At 41.8% G+C, this 19,928-nt stretch overlaps 1 protein-coding gene across 7 annotated transcripts in view; it reads left to right on the top strand.

Moving 5' to 3' along the window:
• MUSK (muscle associated receptor tyrosine kinase) overlaps positions 1-19,928 on the top strand; it is an 83,402-nt gene that overhangs the window by 23,704 nt on the left and 39,770 nt on the right. For 5 of the 7 annotated variants that reach the window (XM_045840952.1, XM_045840953.1, XM_045840954.1 and 2 more), the window contains 2 exons: positions 11,146-11,175; positions 18,069-18,193. In XM_045840952.1, coding sequence (XP_045696908.1) covers positions 11,146-11,175; positions 18,069-18,193 — 155 coding nt within the window. The remainder of the gene's footprint in view (positions 1-11,145; positions 11,176-18,068; positions 18,194-19,928) is intronic. The other 2 variants (XM_045840956.1, XM_045840957.1) reach the window with 1 other exon arrangement.

Consider the following 19,928-nt stretch of genomic DNA (forward strand, 5'->3'; position numbering starts at 1 on the left):
GTGATTGCAGTTTTAATACAATTTGCAGTGGTCCTGTTCCCGGCATCAATTCCACTTTCCGATGCCACTAACAGGTTTGATTTGCTGTCATGAGTACATTGTGTATTTAAAAGCCACTCCCCCCCCCCAAAAAAAAGCATAAACCTTTGATATCCCTGAGGGTTATCAAGGGAAAAATTAAATCTGCATGTTGAAGAGGGTGCATGCTCTAAAAGAAGAGTTTGACCCATGGATTCTGGTGTTAGTGGATATTATGTTGCATTGTCATCTAAAAAGCTCTCCAGTGCTTTTAAGAAACAGTATAAAGTGGTCCTTCAGCTGAAGAGTTGTCAATAAAGGCCTCTAAGTGAGGGGAGAGTTACATAATTATTCTAGCACTGAATAGGTAATAGTTTAAATTAAGGAAGAGGTAGGCCCTCCTTAGTTGCAGGTTTGAAGAAAAACGTGCTTCAAAAATTTGTCTTGAACTGTTTAAGAGAATTGGAGTGTTTGGTATGATGTTTGCACTCTATGATTTGAAATGAGAAGTGATTGTGACCTGAAATATGCCTACTCTAATTAGAGTGAGCTTTTCCTTTGCACTTGTTAGGTATTAAAGGGAGATATTCAAGAGCAAGCACACATGCATACAGCAAGGAGGAAACTTTTTTGTCGTTAGTGCATTAATTCGTCCAACAAAGATTCATGGAGTGATCTCCCAGGCACTATGCCAGACGGAGAGGGCCAGGCCTTCAGTGGGCTTAACTCCAAATGGCAATATAGAATTTGAATAATAGTTCATTCAGCTATTGCCTTTAGAAATAAATTCCAAACTAGCCCTGGCTGGTGTAGCTCAGTGGATTGGGCACAGGCTGCGAATCAAAGTGTCACAGGTTCGATTCCCAGTCAGGGTACATGCCTGGGTTGCAGGCCATGACCCCCAGCAACTGCACATTGATGTTTCTCTCTCTCTATCTCCCTCCCTTCCCTCTCTAAAAATAAACAAAATCTTAAAAAAAATAAGTTCCAAACTTGAATTAATATATTCATTTCAATGAATTAGTGCAAGTTTTCATGACATAATTTTTGGAGGGAGCCTAATGTACTGGCTAATAACATGGACTCTAGACTCTTGAGAAAACTGCTTGGGCTCCAGAGTCTAGAGTGAACTGCCTAAGTTCGAATCCTGGCTCCACCAGTTGCCACCTGTGTAACTTCAGGGAGGTGACTCAGACTCTGTGCCTCAGTTTTCCCACATGCAAAGATGAGGTTAATAGTACTCTCTACCTCATGAGCTGTAAAATGTTAAACTTAGCTAATATACTTAGAGCTCTTCCTAGAATTCTTGGCTGAGAATAACCACACAAATCATAGTTCTCCACGCTAGTTCTGGGGCCGATACGCCTCCTGTGCAGCAAAACACTTGTGAAGACAACTGCAGCTCTTGGTTCCATGTGTCACCTTCATCTTTGGGGTAGAAGCATTATAAAGTTTAATGGCAAAAACAAAATGTGTATGTGACGTAGGGCTGATTTTTGTTAACGTTGGTCCTTTCAGAAGAGTGGCCACAGACTTTACATATCAGGAGTGGGCCCTAGAAGTCACACAACTCAATCCCTTACTTCACAGATAAGGAGCCTTAAGACTAGAAGTATCATTACTTTGCCTAAGTCAGCAAGGAGGAGCTTGAGTGGCTTGACGCCAAGGCCAGGACATCTTGCATGGCCCCGTTCTTGTCTCCCCTTTCTCTGTGTTCATGCCCTGTAGAGCAGTACTCTGGAGCATTCACCTGCTTCAGCATTGGATAAACCTGGGCATTAATCCTGTTTCCGCCACTTGCTAGGAATGCAAGGGTGGCTGATTCACCCAACCTCTGCAGTCCATTTCCTCGGGTGTGAAACGGGTGCAGTATCTCCTGGAGCGCAGAGTTCTTAAAGTGGACTAAGAGACCACATATCCAGTGCCTGCCTACCTGGCAGCTCTTTGATAAATGTGAGCTGGTGGTGGTATTGTTGCCTGTTGTTTGCATTATTTTAGGGCTGGGTGACTTCCATCCAGAGAATATTGCTGGTTAGGCTTCTCAAATTTCATAAACAGAATGTCAGCCTTACCAACTGCTCCTCTTGTTTCCAAAGAACATAAATCTCCCTTCAAGCAGCAATGCTTTGTCCCTGCATTCTTGGTGCTTGTCAGAGATCACAACTTTGCTGTGGCCCCACTGTGGTAAGGGATGCAAGGTGGCTTAGCTAAGCGGCTGTGTGAAGACTTGCCTTTACTGGGATACTGAAAAGAGGCTGTTCAAAGTCATCCTGTCCAAAATAATAATAACAACAACAACAACATGAAAGAGAAGGCAACCTTACTGCATATCCTGAACTTACGTCATGTTTTACCCACTGCATACATAGTTCTTTGGCAAAGATCTTGTTGAAAATATTGATCCTTCTTCTATCACTCATTACTCTGAGGTAGTAGTGAGTGATCTCAAGTGAGAAAATCTCAAGTGAGAAATTGCTTTAAAAATTCAGTGCCTGGGGAAAAAATGATCTCTTCTGAGAAACTGGCATTTTGTTTTACTTCCTGTAATAAGAACTGTTTATTTCCTTTGCCTTATTTTTTTGTTGTTGTTTTTGCCCAAGCTGGTATGTGTCTCTGAATCCAATTTGAACCTCAGTCAGAGTGTGTTATGCTAAACCATCCAGAAGTCTTCTTTCCCCTGACAGTAATGAGTGATTTCATTTATTATTACATCATTGATTATGCTCACTTCAAAACCTCTGTGGAAAGAGATGGAAGTAACAAAATTGATGGATTAATGGAACTTGGCTTCAAGGTAGTAGTTCTGAAACATTGGTGCAGATCTTATTAAAAGGCATAGCTCTAGTCTGCATTCCCCAGAGCTGCAGATCTGACTGGTCTGTGTTAAGTCCTTTTAACGATTTCCTAAGTGATCCTTATGCAGGTTCTCTATGAACCACAAGTTGAAAAACACTGACTTAAGTGTTACCAGACAGGGGCCCATCCCTGAGCGGGTCTGCCCAGGGTCAGCTGTAGTGTGTGGGTTCTTTACTTCGTGTAGGAAAGATTTCACAGCTCGAGTCCAGGTGACTACGAGGACCTGTTTATTAAAGCTGGGGATGGTGAAACAGGGAAGAACTTAGCATAAAAGGAGCAATAGGGGAGCCTGGGCTGGGCTGCCTGAGCTCCCTGGGAGGTCAGAGAAGAGGGGCCCTTGGGGACAGGTTCAAGGGATCAGCCTGGGACCAGCTGCCAGCAGCCCTAGAGGCAAGGAGGTGAGGAGGTGAGGAGACACGTGCCCGTGGGGAAGAAGTGGGGGAAGAAGAAGGGAAAGGGAATGGCTTGGGCTACTCCCCAGAGGGAGAGCACACCCTGGGCCCTTTGTCTTGAGGCTTTTCTCTCTTTCCTGTGGGCAGGAATCTTAGGGGAGGTCTGGGGGGCATTGCAGTAGCCTAGTCATCAGGTCTCCAGGTGAAAGCATATTCATTCTTCCAGGGGCATGTTCTCCACTGACTGGTCAGTGACAGGGCAGCGGGTCTTTAGTCATTGTGGCTGGTTCTGGCGCCACCCACCTGGTTTTGCTGCTTTTCTGGGCCTGGAGCTGGAACACAACTGAGGCCCAGATGTTGTCTCCCAGATGTTGTATCCAGGGAGGAAAGGCCAGGGGAGGGAAGGTTAGCCTGGGGGTGAGGTCCTTGTTCTCCCAGTTCTGCCCCCTGCCAGGCACTGGGGGCCTTCTGCCCTGGTGACCGTCTGCACCTGGCTGTAAAGTGTTCGACCACTGTGTTCAGCTCCCTGTCTCAGTTTCCCCATTCTACTTGCCAAGGAATTTTCCTAGCTTCTTACGAGCCTATCTCATTAGGGATTTCTACTTGGAATGCCTCGATTCCAGCTGGAGCTTAAAATTTTAAGGAGAAAACTAGCTTATCCATGATTAGTAAGGTAAATGTTAGCATAGCTTCAAATGTGTTCATTTGTTGAGTACCTACTATATTCTGTGTAAGGAGGTAACTCCTAAGAATACAGAGATAAATAAGACACGGTTTATTTAGTGCGAAAGACAGACATGCTAGCAATGATTACAGTAATTAAAGTTCAACATACTTGCCATGATAGGAGTTTGCACAGGATGTATACACAGGGCAAGGGAGACGGCGAGAGGCCAGGGGAAGCTTCAGAGAGGCGAGGCCCGACAGGGCTATGATGGATGAACAGCAACCAGCTCATAGTACAGATTGTATCCCAGTGAGGGAGGGAAAGACGCGGGTTTATCCGGTGAGCACAGGCTGACACGGACTCCCAACCAGGGAGCAAAGGGAGGACTGGAGGGCTCGGGACCGGGCCTATTCGTGCTGTCGGAGAAACCAGAGGGAGCTGCGATGTGACTCATAGGCTAACACTGAAATTATACGCTATGGTGTCGTTTCTTGGATATCATTTTTAACTGGGTACATAACTACTGTCTCATTAGCATGGGGACCTGCAGTTTGGAAGCCTAGGACCCATCTGGGAATCCAGAATCCCATCTCAGAGGTCACAGGAACGTTCCCAATCCAAGCCACTTCAGAGAGCCAGGGAAATAGTGTGGTGCCGCTTAAGATTAAGGTTCTGGCTCCTGGTTCTCTTCCCAGATAAATTTTCTGGTTAGCTGAATACATTAAAAATAAAATAAATCTATAAACAAAAAAATAACTTCCTGTTTTTAATAAACTTTAGCTCCTATGTGGCCACAGCTCAGGTCTCTTCCTTTTCATGAAACGAAGTAAAAAAAAATGTGTGGTTTTGCCGAGTGTGGGAGGTCTAAGGAAATTAAAGGATAATGAGAAAATACAACAAGGATTAAATAAAAGAAGAAAAAAGAAAAGAAAAAATGTTATTTGAAAATAAACTATGATTTTGACAAATGCATCATGAGTATATAAGATGTCACTGTCACCGGAAGTTGAATGCAGGACACCTGGACACTCTCTGTACTAACTTTGCTACTCTTCTGTGGATCTCAAGCTATTTCTAAATAAAAACTCTTTGAAGGGGTAACATGAAAGTTTTCTGTCCTGGTCATTAAGCAAGTTAGCATCTCCTCCCATTAAAACCAGAAAAAAAATTTTTTTTAAAAGAATATAAAAAGTGAATCAGAACTGAAGTCCAACCTTTTCATTGGCTTATGGTTAAACCTCCATTGTATTTTCAGAATTATTTTAACAGAAAAAAATTTAAGTAGTTGGTCTATCTACCTCAGAGACTGAAAGTAAAACACGTCGGCCTCTTGCGGCTCATCTCTGAATCAACACTGCAAGCTTGTCGCCATTATTCCTCGTCCACATTTGCAAGCTAGGAAAATGTTATTATCTCAGTGGCCACAGACATGTTTCCAACCCGAGTCACTCAAGAGGACCCCAACGTCTCAGAGACAGGCAAGCCTCACTTGGAGAAGAGAGTCGCTGTCTGGGAGGTGCTGTGTATGTTTGCGAAGGGACTTGTGTTCTGACTCCTTGGGAGATGGAGCCGCGGTGCATAAACCTCCTCGAGCATAGCTCTGCTTCAAAGGGGACAGAAACGTAAACAGTGGCAGCACACCAGGGCCCGGTTTGTTTGCTTTAGCTACCCAGAAGCCAGGAAGGAAAACCAGGTATTGACTTAGGTTGATCGTTACGTGTATCGGGTTGTGTTTTAATGACTGGAAAGCAAACAGGAATGCATCCAGGGCCCGTGGACCACAGAGCTACAATGTGATCACTTTTCAATCACCCCTGGGCCGTTTTTTTTTTAAGTAAAAAAATAAAAACAATTGAAATGACCCTTTTTGTTCTTTGAGGCTTGTCTTCTAACAGGCACCTCCAACTCAGTAATTTCTAAAATAGGATGTTAGATAAGACACATGTAGCCTTTTATGAACAGGTTTGAAGACTCTGGTATTGATTAGCATCCAGGTTTTGACAGCAGGGTCCAAAGAATAGATTTCTCTTTCTATGGAATGATTCCTTTTTTCTCAGGTAATTGAGGGATGGATTTAAGCACATGCTTTTAACACCTACCCAAAGGGCGCTCAACATGATTAATATCTGGAATGTAGCCAGCTAAGGCAGACTGAAATTTAAAAATAAAATGAAAATGAAAAACTCTTTCCTTTAAAGTCAGGTGGAAGAAAAGCTTTCATGAGCCCGGAAGATACTCTAGAGACAGAAATAGCGCCGGAAACAGAGGGAGGGAGGGGGAGAGGGAAGTCAGGAGACCTGCCTTCAGTACGTGCTGGTTGTTAGTTGCTGTATGAATTGCTTTAGACAAATCATTTCAGCTCATCTTCTCCATAATTCTATGAGTTGGAAGTTGTTACCTACATTTTCTGCATAACAGAAATGAAGCTCAGAGAAACTGAGCAGTATCATAACCCAAATTAAACAGCTAGTAAGCAGTAGTGTGAGGATGCAAACTCAGATCGAACTGCCCGGATTGTTTTAAGGGCATCATACATGGCTAAATGTAAAGAAACAATCCTATTAATCTGAATTTGATTTCCCAATTTCTGGGTATGTTTGAGAAAAAGCACTAGAATGGTGTTCTTAGAACACCAGATATTTCTTTAAGATATTGACTAGGAAGAAAGTTACAAACAACGCCATCCTACAAAGAGCAAAGGATGTGCTCTCACCCCCTTGGTGAGACTTCCGCTCTAGGTAACTAAGCTCCTATGATCTTCTTGTCACTCCTCACTCTCGCAGGCAGAAGAGTGCACGCTAGCCCACAGTACTGCCTGTTTTCTCTTCCGGTTTCCTTTCTTTCTCCAAGGATCTCTAGGACCAGTATAATTTTCCTAACTGCATTTCTTTTATTTCTTCCAGGGAACCTTGATGGCCTTCCCTTCTCCTGTGTAACAATACATCCCCCAACTAAATTCATTCTCCAATAAAATACTCAGTGAGTTGAGTGGGAAAAAGTCATTTTATCTTTCTCAGAATCAAATCATATTCACACACACACACACTCTCTCACACACACACACACACACACACACACACACACACACAGATTCACATTCAAAATTGGGAAGCGTGGCCTTAATAAGAGCAACTTATAAAAATGAGTATTGCGTATTCCTGATTTGCAATGACCTAGCTGTATTATCATATGAGTGCAGTCAAAAACTTATGCAAGGTTATATTCATAGAATTAGAGTGTTTAGAAAGAGCCTTGCATTCTTTGAATTTGTAAGACTGCACGTTCGTTTCAGTTCCAGGTAAGCGAAGATCAGGTGGTGAACCTGATCAGGTGGTGGAGAGGATGGTGAACTGAAGCCAGCAGGCATGGACAAATGAAAATATTTTATAGATATATTTTTGGTTCAATGGGTAGATGTAGTAACTACGTCTTCTAGGTGATAATTCATTATAAGGAGACAGGTTTTCCTTTGATTTAGAACACTTATTTTAACAGAGTTGTTTAAAAGGAGTTGGCGTGATAGTACTGAGTTCCCCATAAATCAAAGTATTCAAGAAACTAGATATACTATTTAGCTTGGATGTTGAATATATCTCAGATTATTCCAATAAGGGAAGTCTCTGATTCTCTATTTTAAATGTCCTACTGAACAGTCCCAGAAAGCAGAGGGCGGGGGGGGAAAGCATCACTAATTCAACTCTTTTTTTTTCCTAAGTATTTTCTTTTTCCTGTAAGAGACTGTGCTGAACATTGGCGGGGTGGGGGGCAGCGGTGGCGGTGACACAGACCAGAGCAAAGTGCGCTATGCTGCCCCCTCCCCCACTCCCCAGAGGAGATTACACATCAGTTTGGAAGAAAAGACTACAGGTGCATTACACGTAAAGCAGTTAAATGAGAATTTAGAAATCAAATGGGAATAAAGACCATGAGGCAGGAAAATTTTAAAATTGATAAGTGGTAAAAACAGTAAGTTCGAAAGTCTAGAGGGATCACAGTAGTCCAGGCAAATAGGATACGTGGAAAAACCCCAGCTACCATTTGACCTTGAAATACAAACAATCTCATGCACGGAATGAGTGAACTCAGGCTGCAAGAGATTTTGCAGATTGTGCTTGCAAAATTTTCTCTAACGTAACCTCGATTGTGTGTGAATGTGTGTAAGTGTGTGTGTATATTAATACACAAGCAAATGTATATATGTTTGTATAGAGTTGTGTATTGGCATTTATGCATGAAAAAGATTTTTGAGAGTCTATATATATGGAAATGTAGCTTCTGGTAAAACTTCTGAGCCTCATTCCAGGACCATGGCAACCCTTAGACATTTATTCCTTCCTATCTGTATTGGAGGAAACGAGTGCGTTCCTTCAAAACTTCGCACTGCTTCTCATTCCAAACAAATCAAGCAAAATGAACGATAGTCACAATAATAACAACAAAGTGAAAAACAGCAAAGGAAAATCAGCATTGTTCTCAGGGCACGCTTTGAGCGCAGTCCAGCAAAAGATCGCTGGAGCAAAACTGAAGAGTGTTGGAATTTACCTGCATTTGCTCCTGAACCCTAAAAGGAGTAATGTAAGAGCAGAAGATAATGGCTGGACAAGATGCTCAAAGCTGCCCTGGCTGGCGTAGCTCAGTAGATTGAGCACGAGCTGCGAACCAAAGTGTCGCAGGTTCGATTCCCAGTCAGGGCACATTCCTGGGTTGCAGGCCACGGCCCCCAGCAACCCCATATTGATGTTTCTCTCTCTTTCTCCCTCCCTTCCCTCTCTAAAAATAAATAAATAAAATCTTAAAAAAAAGATGCTCAAAACTTACTGAGGCCCATCCATGTCCTGCAGTAAAACTTTGGAGCTACAGCAGCTGGGTCTCAGACACTCCCAGCAGGAGTGCATGCCCATCTCAGCCACTCACAAATACTTGGCTGGGAAAAAAAAAAGATCTTTTTTTCCAAGCTTGAGAATAAGCACAATTGTGCTAAGGACATAGAAAGATACGTCCCGCCCAAAGGCATTCAAATGAACTTTCTGAGGCCTAATCTGACCCAAGCATGGACCCTCATTGACTTCTGATTAAGGTCTATCATCAACAAGGAATCTCTGCAGTGTTCAAGTGTCCAGACGAGCGGCTTTAAGTATAGGGAAAACTCTTATGTACCCAATACCTATGCTTCACCCGTTAGGAATGGTGTTTAAAAAATGATTGTTTTGTTTAGCACTACCTTTGACAGACAACCTCTATGTCTCCTGTGAACATCAATGTATTCAATTTAGAAGTGTCAACAAAAGAATATGCAAAGCTATAGGAAAGTCTTATAAGAGAGTTTTTGAGCCAAATTTTTGAGGACATGTTCCAGAAGCAAGAAGATCTCAATGGACTGAAAAAATGTTCTGGAGAATGGCAGTTTTCCAGTTTCTTTTATACGTTTAGAACCAAAGGAGGAAACATAAGGGAGGTTCAGGGGGCCATTGGTGGTAGATAAGGAGGCTGGAGAAAGCAACGTGGGGAAATTTCTAGGGATGGATCCAGAGCAAAACAGAGAAGCACATACTTCGCTTGCTTTGGTGGGTACAGGATAGTTAACTAAGAATGTTTACAGCACAGGGAGATGGTATGTGGGGGACAAGCCGGCAAGGAGGGCTTCTCTGATCTCCTGCTCAGATGCCTGAGGTTGTACCTTCAAGGGCTTTAGAAAAGAAAATCACTCCGACGCTGTTTCCAAGGTATGCTGTCCTAGGTGCACAGGAACTGTGGACAGGGCTCACTTTAGGTAAAGACCGACCTTTGCTAAGGAAACCCTAGGCTTCCCAGAAGCCTGGGACAAGACTCCCCTCAGGGGCCTGCCCAGTTAGGAATTTATAATCAAACCATCCTATGTGGTTGCTCTCGGTCACTGAGCTTGTCAGGGCTGCCCTGTGGACCTCTGAGCACGTCAGTCTTATTACATAGCCCCTTCTTTGTTCACAGAAGTTTTAAGGAGTCTTTGACCTTCATAATTAAAAAAATAAAACAGGAATGTGCCACTGATTGGTTGGTGGTGGTAGGGGAAGTTCAGACATAGAAAAGTCCAAGTGGGAAATTAGAAGTTCACTTATAATTGAGAGGCTTGGGTGTTAAGTGTAGAGATGAGGCCTTCTCACTGCGGTGCTAGCTGTGATGCTGAAAATGGTTGGCTTTGCACCTGCAGCAAATCTGTGAGTCTCAGATTCCTTGTCCAGATAAGGCGCTGACCAATATCAACCATGTACAGAGGGATATGGTTAGGGCTACATGAGATCATGTATAATGTGTGAAAATATCCATAACCTGTGAAGAACTATGCAATGTCTTCTTACCATCAAAAGTAGTTAACAATAGAACGGCTTAAGTAGCATTTTGTACTTGTATGTTGCAGTTAGCTTATCACTCATTTGAAGAAAAGTCTAAATGGACATGAAGAAAAAACCTCAGAAAGACAAATAGAGTTCCATGTGGGATTTATATCCGATATGGTTATATTCAACACTTCGGGACAATTCATTGTTTTTCTAGGATTTTTAAAAATTCATAAATTCTCAATCCCATGTAGTTAATGTAGATGTTTTTACATTTTCTTGGTGGCTTGCTTCACCTGTAAGTTTCCTGGAAGACAACGGGTTGATCTCTCGGTGCTCCGAGCAGCCTCTGAGAGTTGAAACGGAGTCCGGATGGCGAGAGGCTCTGTTCCGCAGAAACCCCCTAATCCTCTGTTTACCACAACACGAGTCTATTGCCATAGAAATGATAGCTGAGATCCCAGATTCAGCATCACGGACTTCACTTCACAGCAGGGCCTTGTAAGAGGAGAAGCCAAGCTAACAAGAAGGAGCATAGTTTGTAAGAACAGAGCAGGCTGTCTGTTACCTTGGACGAAAGGGCGATTGTCAGCGTTAAAATAAAAATGCATGAATGAGCTATGTTGTCGGGTATGCTGTAGCTTGCTTCCTGTGCACTACTGCCTGAGACTAAAAATAATCACTTGAAATTTTATATCATTTAATAGTTTGCTTTAAGAATGTCAGCAGTTTCCCTTGGTTGCATTTGTTTCTTATGGAAATAAGAAACAAGCCGAGTCTAATTAATCTCTTTGCACAACTGATATTTCTGCGCTCAAAGATTTCCCTTTTTCATGACGCCTTGTTTTTGTTTGTGTGTCTATTTTTTGTGTGTGTTCTGTCTTGTTTCTATTAACAGAAGAAAGTGAACCCGAGCAAGATAATAAAGGTATTCTTTTTCTTTATGCACTGCTTTTTAAATGTGCCGTTCTATTCAGTCGTTTATTTCTGCTGACCTTATAAACAATTCTGAGTGCCTTAGGTAGTAACGAAACAGCAAACGATGTATGGGGAATATTAAGTCAGCATTTAACAGAGCGTTACTAGATGGCACTGCTTTATTATATTGTGCAATATACTTACAATTTTATTAAGAAAAGATTGAGTCAACAGAAATTTTTAAACTTGGAATTCCAAACTCTGAAAATGCAGACAACGTGAAACGACCTAAGACAGCATGAGACTATAAATAGCACCCTGATTGGAAGGAATGAAAAGTAACCCTTTGACTAAAAGCCTTTTGCAGGGGGGCGGCAAGGTGTTACAATCTCTGAAGAAGTGGGGAAGTGTTAAGGTGCCAGCTTAGGTTTGATTGTTATTACGTCCAGAGGACAAGTATTATATAAGTGCACCAAACCAAACCAATCAAATTTAAATTAATTTTTAATTGTACACACACACACACACACACACACACACACACACGAAAATGTCTAGTGGAAAATGGCTGAAAACTGAGCCTGAGAAAAAAACCCTGTCGTACAAGAGTTTTCTTTCTAAGAAAGCACTTTCCATCCATCCTGATCAGATTTTGTGCTGTTCCAACCTAAACTTTTATATTTTTGGTTGAAATTTGTAAGTTCTCACATAATGTGGTTTGGCTCCAGGAATCACCTTGAGCTGGAATTGTTGAAATTCCACCTCCTTATCTTGGTAACGCAAATGAGGTATTCGAGATGCATCCCTATGTCTAAATACCAGGCTGCTTACGACTAAATTTAGATAAAATCATTTCACCTGCTCCTGCGTAATTTCTTTTTCAGTTTAGTTTGTGTTAGTTTTCACTTTACTGCTACCAGCCATTTTTTACTTAAATTAAGTAACCTTAAAAACCTCGTTAAGGAAAACTAGATAACAAGAAAGAAAGAAAAGAACAAGAGAAACTACAATAAAATCTGTGGGAGCTCAACTGTGGCTTCTGAGATAATCGCTCAAACAGAATTAATAAGGGACTTCAATCTTCCTGCTGTCTTACTCCCTTACCGAGAAAAGGGAGGTCATTCATCTCAAGCCGAACTGCTCATTAATTTCAGGACTTAATTTGGATCCCCTGCCCTCGGGCTTCTGTTACACTGCCAGTGCGATTTCAGAGTGAGGAATGGCGCTATCTCCTTCTTACAAATTCAGATTACCCCTTACAGTGATCATCAATAATCACACTTACATATTTGAAAGAGCTTCAAAAAACGGAGAGCGGGGGGCAGAGAGAAAGAGAGAGAGAGAGAAAGCGAGGAGAATGTGATACGGTTATATTATCAAGGACTTTGGAATCACTGGCTGCTTAAGCCTAATTTTGAATATGAGATTCTCAACCTGTGGTCAGCACTGTAAACTAACCCAAAGAAATGGAAGGCCCAAACTCATGACTAGATACCAGGAGAGAAAACCCGGGGATGAACAGATTACCCGTGTCTGTTTTCCATGTTGCAGATGGACCATAGAAAGGCAAGTGGAAGAGAGCTCGCGATGACTTGGAGAATGATGGATAACACTTACTGAAAAAAGATTGGAAATTTTTTTTTCTTTAAAAATCCATAGCAAGCCCTGGCTGGCGTAGCTCAGTGGATTGAGCGTGGGCTGTGAACCAAAGTGTCGCAGGTTTGATTCCCAGTCAGGATACATGCCTGGGTTGCAGGCCATGACCCCCAGCAACCACACATTGATGTTTCTCTCTCTCTCTCTCTCTCTTTCTCCCTCCCTTCCCTCTCTAAAAATAAAAAATAATAATAAAATATTTTTTAAAAAATCCATAGCAAAACAGTTGTAGACATTTTCATATTACTAAGTAATGTTAGGCCCCTTCTATTAAACAGCTTACTTATGTGACAAACGCATTTCTATATTGTTTTTCATGCAAATAAAATACAAGTAGGAATATTCAACGGACATTTTACTTGATACGAAACATAGCACATTAACTTTTAAAGTTAATGACCTACACTGTAATTTCAGCTGTGACTGCCACTAAAATAATGGGAGTTTATTATTGAACTATGACTACGTTTATTATTACAGGTGCATTATTATCCATGGAGGTTAATCTGGCATTTATTTTTAATTGCAACTGGCTTTACTGTTTTCAATGTTTGATAAATGTGGTGGAATTCTTTCCACCACTCCTTTGCCTTTTATGCTTAGAACTGGTAACAAATACAGATGGGTCTAAAAAAAATCAGCAGCATTGCTGATGAAACTGGACTGAAAAATAAAGCTTTCTATCCCTCCATCCAAGAATTAGACTAACATTACTTCTGTTCCTCATCCTCCTCAGCCCCTCCCCACTCTCCCGCCTTCCACCCTGAGTTGTAGGATGGAAAAGCCCTGACCTGGGGAACTTGTCTATTGCATAGAAACCCCATACCCTTACTGATTGCAGGGGAGCTGGGAGACTGATGGCCCAGCGAGGGCTGAGCTATTCATAACATGGGCGAGTCCCTTTCTCCCATTTCACCAATCAGAGGAGAGTCACTCGCTCATTCATTTATTTAACAAATATGTGTGAGTGCCAACCATATACCATGGAGAATTCTGGGTTATCTGTCTATCCTATCAGTCAGCCTGTGTAAATGAACAAAGCAAGCTCTGCCCTTGTGATGCTTACATTTTGTGGGCAGAGATGCCCCCAAAACAAACACATCAATAGTTAAGACAGGATGATAAATGCTATGACCAAACATATGCAAAGGTAAGGCTAGGGGTCCAGAAAGCATTATGATGAGGAGACATTTGAGTTGAAACCCAGTAGACACTTGCAACCTTCTTTGAGGGAGGGAAAGAGGCAGGAAGGGTGGAAGCTATCTTTCAGGACTGGAAAAAGGGAGAATTTCTAGTTTATCTTCTGGCAAGAATGGGGGAGTACAGGAGTGAGCAGCTTCCCTTTAATTCCTGGTTTTTCCTTCTCCTAACTCACTTGACGTAACAATGGAACTTGGAGGAGGAGGAGACCAGCAGTTTGTCAGCACGTTGACCAAGCCACATGCAAGGCCAGTGGTGCTCCTTTCTGCACCTCCTGTGCCCCCGGAGGCCTCTCAGAAGGTTCTGATGTGGGACAGAGCAGGATATTAATTAAATTAACTCTAAGCCCTCACTGAACTCCAGCATGGTAATTGACTCTATTTTATTTACCACCTCACATTATGCTTAGCTGTGTTGTGCAATATGGGTCATCAGAGGTTTTGCAATGAACCCAAGTGATATTCCAAATAACGTCATAGCAGCCGAGAGGGGGAAAAAAGGAACTGAAAATTACAACAAAATAAACCCTCCTTTATTACTAAATTTCCAGGAAGAATTTAAGGTCCCCAAATGAAAACTCTTGCCTTTATAAATTAAACAGAAATCAATCCAGATTTCATTGTTCCATAATTTCTTATCCTTCTCATCTTTAGCCAGAAGGCTCTCATTCAAGTTCAAGGGTGCAGTCAGTATTATCTTCAGCAGCTGCTATTTACCCTTTTACAGCACCTTTGGGATTGAAATAATCCCATTCCTAGTCACTCAAGGGTCCTGCTTTTTTTTTTTTTTTCAGATTCTCTGAGGCAATGGGACCTACAAAATAATTATTGTAGTAGTTGCACACTCAACAAAAATTTAAGACACACACGGATAGCCCCAACACCTACAAGAGTTATTTCACCCAAAAGATGAATATGGTGTCAAGAATGCTGTGCAATCTAGGACTCCATTATTGTTACCAAAAAACATTAGGAAAGACAAGACTCCCTGGGTTCACCCTTACGAGGATGCCAATCAGTCTGAGTTAGTTGTCAAGGGTTCGCAACCTGTGAACTTGAGCTGAGCTGAGAGAAATCTCCCATCAGGTGCTCAGTTGGGTACCATGTTGGTCACTCTGGGGGAAACGTACCCTGCCTCCTAGGTGGCTTGTCTTCTCGGGAAATTTAGAATTTCCCCTGGGATCAGGCTCTGTCATCTAATCTTGAGGGATACTTTTTCAGATCCATCCAGCATATTTGCAACTTTTTATTTATCATTTCCCTTCTGAGGCTTCTTGTTCTGGAACTTCAGTGGAGGTGCAGCCTTCAGACCCTCTTTTAAGACAGCATTTTTAGCCCTGACTCTCAGGGCTAGCTGCGTAATTTGTGGATCAGAATGCAAATGACAATTCAGTAACTCCTAGTCCAAAAATCACTACTACCCTCAAGACACGGACAGGAGAAAACTAAACCAAGCCTGGACCGTCTGAGCACAGTGCCCTGTGTGACTACACAGGTCACTTGCTCTTGCAGCTGACCCTCTGACCTCAGTAGTGACTGCTGCTCCTTTTGCCATGGAATTTTTCAGGCTGCAAAGATTGCCTGCAAGGGAAAATTTTCACCAAGTCCCACATTTTAGTTCACCTTAGAATCACCGCCCAAAAGTTTTGATCTAACAATGTTGTGGATACTTCTGAAGTTCTTTGAACTGATATCTCTGCCAAATGTTTCTCCTCAAAAATGTAGCTTTCTTTAGGTGTGAAGTTTTCTAAAACTTACACTCTGTCCATGGTGGAAGTACGTGTCCCATCACATGTGCCCCAGCTCATTTTGGGGGCTGTGGGGTAGGCTCTGTTACCATTTTTTTAAAATTTGTGTTATTATAAAATATTCAATCTTACAAGAAAGCTACATTAGAGGAAATTCCCAAGTTCCTGTTACCCAACAGCAAGAGTGATCAACAGTCTATCATTCTAGTTGCATCTATCCCACTACTATTTTATTGCTGCTGATTTGTTTCAAAGAAAACCGCAGAGACTAATTCAATCCACCCCTATGCACTGTAATGTAAGGACTTTCATTTCACATAATCACATTACCATCTTCAGCACCCCACCCATTCCCAGTTAGTACTAGTTTCTTAATGGCATTTATGGCCAGGACAATGCAATTTTTATCTTACTGTGTCAAAAAATATCTTTTTACATCTGAATTGTTGAAAATAATCCAAACAAGACCTGCTTGTTATATTTGGGGTTATGTCTCTTAAGTCTTGTTCAATCTCTAGTAGTTCCCTCTTTCTATTTTTTTTCCCTAACGTCATTCATTTATTAAGGGGACTAAATAATTTGCTCTGGTGAACTGTCCATATTCTGGATTTGATCAAATTGTATCGCCTCAGTATTATTTAACATGTTTGTCAACTCTCTATTTTGTGTAGGTTGATGATTAGACCCTAGGGCTTACTTAAAATCGGGCTCATTTGGGGGTGATGGTGGAGAGAAGGTTCAGCTGCATTTTAAACATGTGATCCACTTTTTTAAACTACCTGTTGCCTTGAGGTTGGCACCTTTCTTGCTTTTCCCTTCTGATTTTGGGGCCCAGCCTTTGTATTTCTAGCATGCTGTTCTAGATTTCATTATTTAGAGTCCTCTATATCAAAGGATATAGATAAATTAATCTGAACCTTCAAATCTGAAATTAGAATCTGCAAGAAGCATCCAATTGTCAAACAAACTGTATCTTCACTTATCTCATTGAATGACGTAATTCTTTTTAAGACGTATTAAAAAAATTAGACCAACTTCTAACACAGCTCTGAATTTTATCTATCTTTGTCCTATTCCTCTCCTGTCTAGTGTATACCATCTCCTCTGTACTTTCCCTTAGAAACCGAACTCCACAGATTTCAATTAACAAGAAAGACTAAGCTCTTAACTAAGCATTCATTAGGGTTTCATACAATATTATGTTCTATACTTAAGTCCTTGAAAACAAAAGGCAAGGGCATCACATATTACATTTAGAGTGTCATAGGCAATTTAAAAGATTTCATGTGGTTGAAAGAACACGGGATTTGAAGTCAAAAGACTGGAGTTGAGGTTTCTCAGCCATCAGTTTTATGATAGCAGCTTACATTCATTGGGATTTAGCTTCTATATCCGTTTAATAACAGCAGAAACCCAGTGGATCTCTGAAGCTCTTCCAAGTTCAGTGATTCTGTGATTCCAAGTACCCTCCAGTTTATTGCTCATGCTCAGCCTCATCGCCACTCTTTAGTTACCGGTGAAATTTCTTCTCACATCAACACACCTTCCTTTTAGCTAATCAGTGGGGAATCAGCCTCAGAAAGGAATATAAATTACTCATTTTCCTGCTTGCATTCTGCCTAAGATATTTCTTTTCTTTTCTGGCCCAGTATGCTCATTTCAGACTCTGGAAAGTTGGACAGATTTTGTCTGTCCTCCCAGTATGATACAGTTGAAGGGGCAAAATATTAATTAATTGTTCATTAATTCAATTAAAAAGTATTACTTTGGTCAGACACTCTTCCAGGTACTGATTGAAATAGGTAAGGTTTTTGGCTGTTGAGAACTCATCATCGACTAGAGGGGATGACAGAAAAATAAATAAAAATAAATAATTACAGATAGCGGTAGGGTCTGTAAAGACAATACAATAGGATGATGAAGAAATAAATGGGAGGAGGGTTACACTTTATTTCGGTGGTCAAGGAGGGCCTGCCTGAGAAAAATGACACTCAAACAGACTTGGATGGTATGAGGAACCTGCCACAGGAAGACCTGGGGGATGAGTGCCCCAGGCCAGAGGTCGGCATCGGCGTGCTCTGACGTTGGGGGCAAGCGGGGTGCACCCTGCAGTGCTGAACAATGTAGGGTCGTAGCCTAAATGACTTAGAGGGGGTTGCATGTGGTATCATCTTTATGGCACAGGGAACACGGGTGGATCGTACACAGGAGAACATGATCCAATCTGCACTGTCTGAGGAGCAGTCCAGCTTGACCATTCCATACAGGAGCATCACTCACTACCTCTGTTTTCCTAACAGTTTTTGCAAGAATCCTGCGGGCTCCTGAATCCCACAATGTCACCTTTGGCTCCTCGGTGACCCTGCGTTGTACAGCGACGGGCATCCCTGTCCCCACCATCACCTGGATTGAAAATGGAAATGCTGTGAGTGCCATCTATATGGGGACTTGTCTGGGGAAGACTCATGGGTGGCAAATTTCAGGACAGACCACCTATCTGTAGAGTTGCCCTGATCTCTGTCATTGGTCCCACCTGCACCTCTGTTTTTCAAAGCCTTCCAAGATGTTCATCCTACAAGTCACTGACATAGGAACTGAAGACCATGGCTTTGCTTCTTTCCTTTTGTCATGGGTAATAGCAGAAAAATCAAATTCTTTCTTTATGCCTTTGCATAAAAGGGAAGTGTTAGCAATTCCTCTCCACACAAGTACAACTATTTTCACATAAGTCATGATTTATGAATTGGCTCATTGCTGCAATCTACTTCGATGAAAATACGTCAGAATTAGAACCCCTATCTGTCAGGTCAACATTATTTTCTTCATCTTTTATACTGGTTATAATAAATAAATTATATTGTGATTACTATAAGTCAGGCCCTTTTCTAAGCACTTTACAGGTAAACATTCATGTATTTATTCTACATTTATGTACTGAGCGTCTTCGGGGCTTTGGGCACGATTCTAGGTTCTAGGTATTGTGGATACAGGACCAAACAAGACAGACCAAGTTTCCTGCCCTCGAAAAGCTCACATTCCGATGGGGAAAAAGACAAGCTATAAAAGAAAACAAATAGGAGAATATATATTCTAGGTGCATAGTGCCAACTGCTGTGGAGAAAAATAAAGCAGGAAAATGAGATGGAAACTTCAACCTTAGGAGAAAGATTGCATTTTCAGTAGAGTGGTCAGGGAAGTCTTGTTCAGATGAAGACATTTGAGTGAAAACCTAAAGGAGCTGAAGGAAGATAACTGGGGAAAGTCTCTGAGAAAGGGGTGCGCATGGTACGCAAGAACAGCAAGCACGTCAGCGTGGCTAGAGGTGAATGAGCAAAAAGGAAGTAGGTGAAAGGTGTGTTTGGGGCGGCCGTGGAGCATAGGGGCTGGTGTAGGTTGCTGTAACAGCTCTGGCTTTTATTGGAGTTGGAGGTCTGTTTCTGTTGTTTGTTTTCCTGCCAACTTTTGTTCATCATGTTTTGTTTCCTTGTGTGCCTAGGTCTCTTTGACCACCTAGTGTTTATTCTTTTGTAAAAAAAATAAAATAAAATGTCAGCTTTCAGCTACTTAGTTGACATTAGTTTTTCTATCAGTATAATCCCATCTCTTTGTATCTTTCAGAAATTGCTGAAAATTTCTGGACCTCTGATTATGATACTCCTCCATCTGTCTATGGATTTCTTTTTCATAGTTTCAGATTTTACTTCTCTTTTGGGAGTTCAGGTGGCAAAAGAAGAGTTTAATGTATAGGCTAGGACTATAATTGTAACTCAGGTCTTAAACAAGCATGATTTGCATGTAATACAATCTTCTTGAACACTTCCTCTGCCATTTTAAGCTCATTCAGCAGGACAAGTGTTTTTTATCCACCACGGAGGCCTGCTTCAAACAGGCTGAGGGATTTTTCTTGTCCCTTTTTGGCCATTTAAATCCACTAACCCTAACCCAAGTTAGTCATTTTAAGTGTCCAACCCTAAGCAATACCCAGAGCCTCCAAAGACATTTGCAGATGAGACCTCTCCCTTCCTCTCTTTCTCATGACTCTCGCAGGCGTGCTGCCTGCCTTCCACACAGGTTTTGTGCTTGGCTTCTTAGCCCATGCTCATTCATTCTTCCCTCACTTCCTGACTGCTACTCATGAGCACGTTTGGGGTGGGAAGAAG

This window comes from Phyllostomus hastatus, unplaced genomic scaffold (assembly GCF_019186645.2).
Source record: "Phyllostomus hastatus isolate PE091 unplaced genomic scaffold, TTU_PhHast_1.1 phas_contig_34, whole genome shotgun sequence".
Classification (NCBI taxonomy): Eukaryota; Metazoa; Chordata; class Mammalia; order Chiroptera; family Phyllostomidae; genus Phyllostomus; species Phyllostomus hastatus.